The sequence below is a fragment of the Protopterus annectens genome, chromosome 12.part0 (assembly GCF_019279795.1).
Source record: "Protopterus annectens isolate FY-2018-M chromosome 12.part0, PAN1.0, whole genome shotgun sequence".
Lineage (NCBI taxonomy): Eukaryota > Metazoa > Chordata > Ceratodontiformes > Protopteridae > Protopterus > Protopterus annectens.
The window spans coordinates 923,530,003-923,542,078 of record NC_056746.1 but is presented as its reverse complement, the minus strand read 5'-3'; the positions used below and the strand labels follow the sequence as shown (position 1 = coordinate 923,542,078).

Genomic DNA, 12,076 nt, shown 5'->3' with positions numbered 1-12,076 from the left:
TAGGAATAGCACAGTACTTTTTGACTAAACATTTCATTGACAGTAAAGTGTGATTTGTATTTAATGTGCTGCATTAACACTGTTCAATAACAGCAGTAAACTATTTAACTGAACTACAAATGCATGATGCTTAGCTGAAGAAATAACCCACCAAATTAGTATTAAAATTCAAACCTAAGGTTTTGTATTTTTGCAGGGGAACAAACCTCCCATGGAATGTTAGTCAACATTAGGGATGTTTTGTCATTTTGTTTATACTTTATAATTTTCCATTTATTTTCCAGGAAATGCGTAATGGGCCATGCAAGACCCCTTTTCAGTACAGATCCATGGAGAAAAACTCCAAACCAATTTGCAAGCAAATAATAATAGACATTCTAGAAAGTATTAAAGTGTACAGCACTTGACATTTCAAAAGAGTTTACAGACTGCAGCAATGTAAACTTTAGAAGTACTGTAGTCTACAGAAACTGACAATGCTGCTGTTGTTTGTCTTTCGGCTTTTCCCGGTCAGGGGTCGCCACAGTGGAACTCTGGTCCGCTAATGATTGGCAGTTGTTTTATGATGTCGAGTTGCCAGCCTGATGCCCAACTTTCAACGAAGGCACGCCCATTCAACGCACGTCTTTCGAACGCCCACTCCACTGTGGGGAGGACATGCAGACTCCACACAGAAGGCACTCCCAACCCAAGCCGAGAATCGAACAGAAGAACCTCTTGCTGTGAGGCAACAACACTACTGCTGCACCACCGCGGCTACCTAGTCTACAGAAACTGACAATGCTGAAACTAAAAGTGTAACCCTATACATAGTAAAAACTAATTCAACTATGCAGCGGTGAGACAAGTTTAATTAGTAGTGATATGATACAAAGACTGAGAGGGATATTCACAACATATACACGAGGATCCAAAAAGAACCAGCATAGAGCACAGCATGTAATTAAACCAAGAACCCAAAGAAAATCACAATGCATGGACATCGACCAAAAATGTTACCAAATGAAGGAGTCCACACAGAATGAACTAATGAAATGTGATGGTTAGAGCTTTCATCCAACAGGGATCGGTCACAGGATTTCAGCAGAATAAATGGCTGTTGCACTCTATATAAATGCTTAAGAACAAACAAGTGACTAATAAATGAACCAATTAAAGTAATTGTTACAGCCAAGAAAGGTCATCCTAAAAATGTTAGATTCTACTCTAAAACATTATAAAATATCAATATACAAATAAAATAATGTATGTATAAGTATGCAAAATATAAGGAACACCATGGAGTAATATCACCATGAAAGTACAGTTTGGTAGCCCAGAATTTCAAATTTAAATACAATCATTCAGCCCTGGTAAAGTTGTTGCATTTAATCTGAGCCACTACAGTAAGTTCTTGTATTTCATTTTGGATTCCCAATTGCCACCCCTTAAATTGAAAAAGGTATCTTCTCTAATATAGTAAAATACAATGTAGAAAAATCAGAATGTCAGATTTGTCTGAAGTGCATTTTTTTGTATTTTTTTTAAATATATCATAGCAGTGTTCACGTATTCTCTTTTGCAATGTTCTTTCATTATTTCAATTAACAAACTGCTATATAAACTAATCCATTTGATCCAGAGTTTAGGAATCTGCTTCCCAAATAAATGCACACAATCTTCAACCTTCACATTTTTAGTGCCTTTTTGTAGTTTGTTGTTTTTTTAATGTAGCATTATTGCCTCTTTAAAATTTGTTCACAAAATTCTGCCCCTCTTTTATACAGATTGAGGGTTTTCACCAAATAAAGCAAACAGTTCTTCATTAATCCTAAAAATATTCCAATTTTTAATGATAATGTCCTTAATAGCTGCCAAACCAGAATTATACCGAAGTACCATAGACCTTTCAAAAACTTTTTGTAATGTTGAAACCTTGTCTACTCTCATCAAGGCCTTACCTAATAATGGGGTGTATTTTGAACAACAGTCAGGGATTGGAAAGGAGTTCTAGGTGTTGCTTAACAGGAACCTTGTAGTATTAGAGTTTCATAAATGTGGGAGAAGGAGGGTGTTGTAGGAAAGACTATGAATAGGTACATTCTGAGGTTATCAGTCATCGAATCAAGCTACAGTACCCTGTAATAATGAGTGAGCTAGACTTGACCCTGTTCCTCTGCAGGGGCTGGGTTAAACACAGTCCCAAGATTTGCTGCAGTGAGTTTGGCTGGTTTGTTTTTGACACTCTGTGAGCATATGCTCTGTAGCACAAAGATGTATAAAATAGTGTGTGTGTGTGTGTGTGTGTGTGTGTGTGTGTGTGTGTGTGTTTATAGAGAGACTGAGAGAGAAAACTGGAAAAATAACACTGGTAAGTAAATGTGCATTAAACATTTGTCATTGTTTAATCAGTACAGCATAGTCTGTTTTCTCTCCATTGTCTCCAGTAGGTGTAAAATGGAGAAGTTTTCTGCCCTCCAACATAAACTGGCACCAAGCTGCTTTTAGTGTACATAGTGGTAGACTGTTATTTTAGTTTTACAAAGATGGGCAGCTATTTTGCAATAAAATTTTAATATTTCCATGATTGAAGGTTTGCAAATACCATAACACTGATGTGGATACTGTCTGTCACTGTTTTTAAAGGGTGTGGAAAGTATTGATGAGATTGCTAGTCTCTGTCAGTCAGAGGATGAAGATGTCAGGAATGCTGCTCGTGAGGCTGTGCTTTCCTTTGGTAAGTACATAATTTCCAGTAATATGCTCACTGCAACGTAGTCTTTACTATAGGTGCTTGGCACCATCAAAGTGCAGTATCAACCTCTCTTCATGAAGTAATACTGTTGAGATCAGATGTGAAAGTTGTCAAAAAGTGAATCATTCTTCCTTCTCTGACAGAATGCTCTGTCTTCAACTCTGCACTAGCTGGTTATTTTATTTATTTGTTTGACATTTGTTAACCGGGTTAGTCCAACTGAGCAAGGTGCCCTTTTTCATTGGAGACTTGAGGAGAATAGCTCCAGTATAATGCAATAAATTGTGAACATATTACAGACAGAGCAGTTGACACAAAGCCAAAATTATTAAAATTACAAATTGTATACAGTAGTGTCACATATCATGGAAATATTGAGACATACATATTTACATGGATTGTAGTAGCAAAAGAATGTTAGGTGTATTAAGGTTTTAGTCAACTCTTATTAGAGTGAAGTAGAGTCATAATAGTAAGAGCTGAGACAGACCAGAAATTGGAATAGGGAAAGGAGAGGGGTGTTATGTAGGGTTCTGGCAGGGGCAAGTCCATGACTTTGACAGTGTGATTTTTAGCAGTTTTTTGAATTGATTAATATGAGAGATGTTTCTGACATTAGAAGGGAGTTTGTTCCAGGCTTGGGAACTGAGCATCTGTATAAGAGTTTACCAGTGTTTTTATTGGGTTTGTAAATATCCAGGGGATGTTGATTAGAGATTCTGAGTGAATGATTTGGGCTGGTTACTTACCTTCCCTAATATTGCCAGTCTTTAAAACTTGGCACCAACACTGAGGTGACTGAACCCCAAGCAGTACTTAAGATACTGGATCTTTGTATTAAAACTAGGTGCACTGGTCCATGTTGGAAGCATGTGTGTAATGTATAAAACCTTCCTGTCCTAACACAGAGCAGGATTTTGCATGAGTTGTAAGGATGCCAGAGACTATATGCAGGATGTACTAGGTGTACTCTCTGTTTATCACAACCACTTAAAAATCCCGTTTATTATCTTTTACCTTTTTTGTTGTAGAAAATAACCACTGAGCACCTCTCATCTTTAACTAATTGGCCATCTGCCATGTTCTCCTCCCCATGAACTTAACTTTTAAAAATCAATGCCTTGATTCATGGCCTTCTTATCACTGCAATTGCCAGGAACTACAACATGGTGTGGAAGTCATCTATCCAGTTATGCCACATTTTTCTTCCACATTTTAGTATGCAGCAACCATGCATATTTGTGCGCATGTGTGTGTGTATGTGTGTATGTATGTGTGTGTGTGTGTATGTGTGTATGTATGTATGTGTGTGTGTGTATGTATGTGTGTGTGTGTGTGTGTGTGTGTGTGTGTGTGTGTGTGTGTGTATGTATGTGTGTATATGTATGTATGTGTGTGTGTGTGTGTGTGTATGTGTGTGACAAATGCTCTTAAGCAAGATGGTTCAATGCCCAGATCAATCCTAGTTATAAGTTTGCTCTGGTTCTATTGCATACAGTTTTAGCACTGATCTGTTTGGAGATGTGCCTGGGGTGATTGACCCCATCCCTCCTGGAAACATGATCCATTACTTAGTGTGGGTTATCAACAGTACTGACAGAGCATTAATTTTTTTGTTGAAAACCCAGGTTATATTGATACAAGCAAACCTCTAAGTATCTGTTGACTCTGAAGTGTGTATTGTGGCGGTAGCAGAAGTTGGCATATGCATAAAAAAGTGGGGTTTTCCTTGCAATATGTAAAACGAAATGAGTCAGTTTTAGGAAAGCTATGATCAAAAAGACAGGTTACTAAATGGCAAATGAGATATGCTTAAGGAAAGCAGTGTTTATAGGAAGTATTAGAAATAGCACTTGGTTGAGATAGATGTAACTTGTAAAACAGTTCCTAGAATGATTGAAGATACTGTTCTGGAGGTTGGCCAATACGGATTTGGTCAGTCTTTTTTTTTTTCCTAGCATGAGGCAATTTGAGTTTACAAGTAAGTGTGAATAAATTAGTGTTAAGTAACTATTTAACTTTTCAGTCACTGAGTGACCGTTTTTGTCATAGAAGTTACCATTAGGAGGAGTTGCCATTTCCCACTGTAGTGCAGTGACTTCTGAGTTGATTAAGTAGGTAGGATGCATGAGTGCACCTCCTTCTCAGGAGCCTCTGCTGTCCCATACAAGATTTTGTATTATGTGCTGTAACTATGTGATTTGTGTGTTTATGTGTGAGACTGCAATCTCATTAATATATATTTCAGGTATGTCATTTTTGCCAAGTTCTCAGTGGGTGTGTAATTTTGCACGCAATATTTAATGAATGAATATACAGCCACCTCTGAGGAGACAGGTGAAAAAAATGATGATCTTCTTCTTCTTTCGACTTTTCCCGGTTAGGGGTCGCCACAGTGGATCAACTGTCCACTTATCATTGGCAGTAGAGTTTTACGGTGTCGAGTTGCCAGCTCGGCGCCCAACCTTCCACAGAAGGCAAACACATGCACACACTCATACCTAGGGCCAATTTAGTGTCCAATCCACCAACAGCATGTCTTTGGGATATGTGAGGAAACCCACGCGACCACAGGGAGGACATGCAGACTCCACACAGAAGGCACCCCAGCCAAGGATTGAACCAAAGAACCTCTTGCTGTGTGGCAACAATGCTAACCGCTACACCACTGTGGTGAACAAAATTATACCAAACATAAAACCGCTATGATCTTACACTTTCTGCTAAAAGTTTCCATTTCTTTGTATAGCACTGCTTTTAGTACTGTTCAAGTCAATGGATAATGTTTCAGCTCACTGATTTTAGCCGACCAGTTTTCAAATCAGCAGTTAGTATTAGCTATAGAAAGTTGTTGTTTGTCTTTCAGCTTTTCAGGTATGTCATTTTTGCCAAGTTCTCAGTGGGTGTGTAATTTTGCACGCAATATTTAATGAATGAATATACAGCCACCTCTGAGGAGACAGGTGAAAAAAATGATGATCTTCTTCTTCTTTCGACTTTTCCCGGTTAGGGGTCGCCACAGCGGAACTCCGGTCCACTAATGATTGGCGGCAGGTTTTTTTTTTTTTTTATGTCGAGTTGCCAGTCAGTTTCTTATTTGTACTATTTGTGCATCATAAGTGACTTACTGTGTGTGTTCTTTTGGTAGGAGGGGTGGTGAGGTGAGGGAGCCGCCCCTCTGTCCAAATAAGTGCTTTTTGAAACTTTTTTTCACTGTGTTGTAGCTTTTACCCTTTTTGTTGTCTGGTTGGAGCTTCATTGAATTGTAACTTAGGGAGTCATAGTAGATCCTGTTTTAAAGCATCCTTGAAAGCAATCTTACAGGCCTTGGTAAACGCATCCTGTTTTAGAACATCTCTGAAAGTGAATCTGAATTTTTATCTCTCTAATCTGCAACAGTAACAAACGCAGCTCTTGGAGAGTGTCTGCAGAATCCAAAACAAGATGAGTTGGCAGCCCAATCATTTTGTGGGGAATAGCATGGCAGACAAAGCCTTCCATTGTTTTCCTGACATGTGATATCACCTTGCTGAAGGTACTCTGGGAAGACAACTGCTTCCATATTATGCTTCATACGCTGATTCATGGTTGGTACTAGAAGGCTGTACTGGGATCATGTGCTTAGTCCTTGCAGCTACAGAGGATGGCATCTGTCTTTGCACACATTTTTAAGGTCTCACTTCTACAAGTAAATATAAACAGATTGAAATGTTTGTATTAATAATGACAGTGTACTTTCCTTTCCAGGTGAAAAAGGACGTTTGGCTTTTGAAAAAATGGATAAAATCTGTTGTGAATTGCAGGCATCACTTCAGGAACCTGAAACTGAAATTACAATATTATGAACTGTTGCATAAGAGGCGGCTATCATTGCATGATAGCCAGAGTAATGCTCATCGTTTGCCCTTCACGAAGCACAAACTAGCACTTTTATCAACTGAACTGTTTATTTCTACATGCACTGTTTTTAATGTACAGATAAACATATATAATTAAGGAACATGTCTTTTAATAAAGCACTGTTGACTCTTGGGCAGTCTCATCTCTGCAACCTTTTTTTGAAAGTGTTATGTTACAGTTGTTGCATAAATTCATTTAATGTGTACTATATCTGTAAATATGAATGACTGGCTAAACTTAATTATAATGCGCAACTAAAGTTAATAGGTATGGCACAAACATTTCTTGCAGCATTTTATGTGTGTGTGTATGTGTGTGTGTGTATATATATATATATATATATATATATATATATATATATATGTACAGTTTAGAACATTGTATAACTATTACTGATATGGTATTTTTTCCTAAGGACTCCATACAACTACATTGTATATACAAAACTTATATAAATGTATATAGGAATATTCTTTCTTCTAGTAATGAATATGCTAATCCACAAGCTATGACTATGTAGAATGTATAGAGGGGTTCAGCATAGCAAACTGATTGATTGATTGTGTATACCATGGAAGCTTTCTGGTGGGCCCTAACCATAAATCATGCAACTGGGGAATCTCACCCTATTCCTCTCCAGTCCCACCTGTGTTCTCTACCATTCATATAATTGTGCTAACTCTTGTCAGAGCAGAAAGCCTATATAAATAAATTACTGGTTGTGCAGGTTAATGTACATTTTACAATCTTACTGGATAAGAGGAATCTTTCATACCTTTACAATGTATTATCCATGTATTACAAAGAAAGTTGGTGATTCTGATTGCACTGTTAAACACGTTAAACATGTTTTTCAAGTTGTGACTACACCTCCATACACTCTTTTTATACTGAGGATGAGACTTTTATAATCAGATAAGGAAATGAGTTGAAAAACATTAAGTTGCTTGTAGCATGTTATAATTGTATGTAGTTTATGTAGTATTTTTTGCTAAATGTTCTGATTTTTTTCATAGAAGGAAACTGTAGTATTATATACATAAGTTTTGCTTCATATTTTGTACATATTCAAATACAATCTTTTGTTTTTATATGTATTTGTGTAGTTTTTAGAGTGAATGTTTAATAGTTCTGTCAATTTGTCTGTGTCTGATATTAACATATAGATATAGATCTATCCATACTAACCCTCAGTCGTTCCAGGTGATGGTGCATTTTGTGTTGTGTTGTGCTGTATAACAGTGAATCCTTGCAATTATATCTAAGAAGCCTTTATCTTCACTTAAGCCAGGCATTATGTCCTCGTATATCTTGTGTATTTACCTTTTAGACATTTAAGCTCCATTCCAAGCAACAGTCAAAGTCATATATTCTGAATGCATATTTTTGTGTTGATTTACGCATCTGCAAACAACACACTGCTTCATCAAGGGTTAGTCTCACACTTGTCAGATTGTGCTGAATGGCAAGATTTTATAAGCACCACCTTACATCTGCAGTTTTTGTAGATGTAGTTCATCACTTATTCTTGCTGACTGATGTGCAAGATGACCAATGAGTACATGTCACTGTATTCATCCAAAAAATGGGAAAGCTGATGAGACCAGTGTTACTGATGACAGTTTTGACACTTCATCCTACTTTGGTGATGCCATCAGTCATGCAGTCATTAGTTATTTCAGTAAGTGTTATACAATAAATGCCATTGTGTGCAAGAAAGAAAAATTACATGCTAGAACACAAAATGGAGAAAAAGTAATGTAGAGAACTATTCACTTTTATTTTTCCTCCCTCGGCTTTAAATTCTATTTGAAATTGCTGTTTATGTTAAAGTTTAATAGCAGTGCTGACGGTGTTTGTGACATTAGTTCAATGTCATGGCATCTCGGGACAGGGTATGGCTTCATTTCCTTATACTTCATTATGTAGCCTTTCATCAGAATCCACTCTCACCGTTCATACCCTTCTCCTTCCACTACTTTGCATTTTATCTCACCCTTCTCTTCCTTCGATGTCTCACATTACACAGTGCACTTTGTACCCTATCATTCCCCTTCACTGGTCATTCCCTCCATCACCCCATATGTTAATGCTTATTCACTGCACTTTCTTCTTGACAACTTTCTCTTCCCTGCCTTCTTCCATCTCAATGTCCCAAAGTTTTTTTACCATGCACTTTTTATGATTTTCCTTAATAGCCATTCCTTTTATCATCTTTCATGTCCTCCTACAGCTCCTTGTCACAAATTCCCTTCCTCCCAGCCTCTGTTATCACTTCTCCCTGTACTGCTCTGCTCAGCCATCCACCTTTCACTGCTTCTTTTTGCTCTTTATTGCTCTTTTGGAACTCTTCAGTGCCCTTTCTGTCAGCTTCTGCCATTGTCACCTTTATCATTACTCCCTTTCCCTCCATTGTCATCTGTCTCGCGCTTATCACCCATTCCCTCTGTCACCTCATTCTTTACTACCTTCTTGTGGTATAGTCTCTTGTTGGTCACCATTGACTTTATCATGCACTTCCCCCTTAGACATGTACATCTTCTTCATCATCATCACCTCCTTCCTCCCTCCATAGCCCTTCATTACTGATCCCCCTTCAGCATACCTTTCACAGCCATCCTTTTTGTTGCGTTCTGTAGTTCCTTTGTTTCCAGTCTGTCTTGTTATTAGCACATACCTCCATTTCCCTAAATTCATGGGATATGAGGGAAGGCGTCACTACATAGATACAAACTATTGTAAGATGGTTCAGCTTTAACTTATTCAGTGGAGTAAAAGGTTGTCCCTCATTTGAATGAGTTGAGGTATTTCCGCTAAGCAAGACTTTTGATGGCTAAATGATTTGTTGTCTCTTGTCTCTCCCTCTCTATGTAGCAGATATCTCTCACTTCAGCTTCCACCCCTTTGTTACATCTCCTATCATGTTGTTTTCTCCTTCAGTTGTCATTTCACTCTGTAACTCTTATCTTCCTCCCACTCTGCTTTGTCTCTCTGTGTCACACCCCAGTTTAGTCCGTTCTGTCTCCTTCATTCCATGTCAGCCTGTATTTCCCTTCCAGCACCCTGTCTGTCCCTTAACTTCCCCTCCTTTCCTTCCTACAGAGGATTACAGTCCTACACCAATGCATTATACATGAATATGAGGTCACAGCGCCTTTGGCCAAGTTATATGCATACCCCTTCATTGCTCTCTCCCTCCACATTCCTTAACTTGTGTTTCCCCCCTTCCACTTATTAATAGCTTCCTTTATCACCTACAAATTAGACATCTTCCTTCTCTCCATCACCACCTCTTTTCCCAGTGATTATCTTTGTAAAACCAGTTCTTCCACTGCTCTTCCTGGGTCCTTTCTCTGTCGGGCACTTTACTGCCATCTCTCCTCTGCACCGTCCTTTTGTCTTCATTTTCCTCCTCAACCTCATCTCCCATTGCCCTCCCCTTCATAACTCTACTGCTCCACTGTCTGTACTACTCACTCATTCTGTTTCACATCCCTCTCCTCACTCAGCCTAGTTTGTTGCCCTGTCCCATTATTCACTGAACACAATCTCTGTATTCACACCAAATAACTTGCCTTGAAGCCATTGTCCTTTGATTAGGTTTTATGTATCTACATACCTTCACTGCTCTCACTACCCTACTCTTCCTGCCTCTTATGCATCATACCCTTTCACCTCCTCCTCCTCCTTTGCCTGTTTTTCAAAAATATACAGGTATAGTTATATAATTTTAGAAGTATAAGACACAGTAGTATTGAAAATGAGAAGGTATTGAAAATGTGAATGTTTATATTTTTAATATGGTTTTCATCTTTATGAACTAAAATCTGCATCATGATTATCCATGTGGTACATTTCTAAAATGGACGTGCAAGTCTGCAAGAAAATAATGAAGATCCTGTTCGACATTACACAGAAAAAGCAGTCGTGTTGCACCAAAACTAATCTATGGTGGCTATTCACAGTCTCTCTGCCATTTGCAATGCCCTTAAGATTCCTCTTTGCAAGATGAAAAGCATATTCTAAAGATATGGAGGATTGCTAGGTGGGTGATGCCAGAATATATTTCAATCTAGAGATATCATTTAAATATTGATTTTTTTTGGCTAAATCAGTTTGTATAACCACTTGTCTGTGATGTCTGAGAATAATGATGTCACCGTTTTCTGACTCTGAATATAGCAGATATGAGAACTGTACTTAAGCCATGTAAAATCTGCAGGAGGTAAACTAAAATGTCTGTTTTACATGTATGGTTCTCATTGACATGGATGTTTGCAATGAAATGACAAATATATGTCACTGAAGTTATAACTGTCTTTTGCAGGGAATTACATCAGTTGTACAAATTATGTGAAAATGTGCTCAGCCCTGTGTTGATAAGATTTGTGACTTTTCTTATGTCAAGAAGCTAACAAGTTATAAAAATGCTGTTAGAAGATTCTACAAAGAGATAGCTAACAAAGACCAGAAAAGCAAGATCACTAGTATGCAAGTGTGAATACTGATCACTTTCATCTGTCTGTCTGAAAAAATATAAACTAAAGAACTGAGCAAGAAAAAACAGAGGAAGAATTCCCATGCAGCCTGTGCTAAGAATTTCAGATACTTCAACTTAAGATTAAATAATACTTTTAAATGAGAAGTAGCTACACCAAACTATGAGTTTTTTTTCCTTGCAGTCTATTATGATTATTTTCTGTCTCTATGGATAATTCCATAGCTCTATGTATATTATTGTATTACCTAATTTATTGTCTTCTAAGTAAACTATTTTGGATTTATTTACTTTTAAAACAGCTTGTGGCTGGTCATGTAGTTATTTATTTATTAATCATTAAGGGAATATGTATGGCTAACTGGTGACAAGCTGCTGGTGTCCTCCTCGAATTGGCCAGACTGTTCTATGACACATTACCATTTGTATTTACATAGGCTTGGCTTATTAACAAAAAAACAATAACTGAGGTCCCCAGCCTGGTAATCTAGGGTGGTGGTGATTCACTACTGTGAGCCAGAGTAGACGGCTGTAGTGTTTCCATATATGGCCAGCCTTCCCTGAATGTGTGTGTGTGTTTGTGAGAAAAAGTTACACACATTTACTGTTGACAAGTGAACACTAGCAGTCCCTGAATCTGAGTGATGGGAAAAGGTTCTGGAAAACAAGTCAAAAACTGCTTGATGGGGGTAAGTGTGAAGCCTATTTATTGGAGTAGATGGTGTATGCCCATACCAAGAACAACAGTGTATGTTTCTGGCATACTTATTAATCAGGCTGCACTTAGGACATTGTTTAATGATTCATATTTTTCTATCCTTTTATATACTTTAATCTGACATCAGTGGTGTGACTTGAGAGACCATACCCCTAGTAGCTATCAGGTTTAAGATCTTTATATTAAAAGATTAAATTTAGTGGTGAGGAGTAGAGTGGATCTTGGT

At 37.8% G+C, this 12,076-nt stretch overlaps 1 protein-coding gene across 6 annotated transcripts in view; it reads left to right on the top strand.

Annotated features, from left to right (window-relative positions):
* RIPOR3 (RIPOR family member 3) overlaps window positions 1–6,765 on the top strand; it is an 856,049-nt gene extending 849,284 nt beyond the window's left edge. For 5 of the 6 annotated variants that reach the window (XM_044089954.1, XM_044089953.1, XM_044089949.1 and 2 more), the window contains one exon: window positions 6,482–6,765. In XM_044089954.1, the coding sequence (XP_043945889.1) occupies window positions 6,482–6,730 (249 nt within the window). In that variant the 3' untranslated portion in view covers window positions 6,731–6,765. Of the gene's footprint in view, window positions 1–2,625; window positions 2,717–6,481 lie in introns of all 6 variants that reach the window. The other variant, XM_044089951.1, reaches the window with a different exon arrangement.
* Window positions 6,766–12,076: the final 5,311 nt, after the last annotated feature.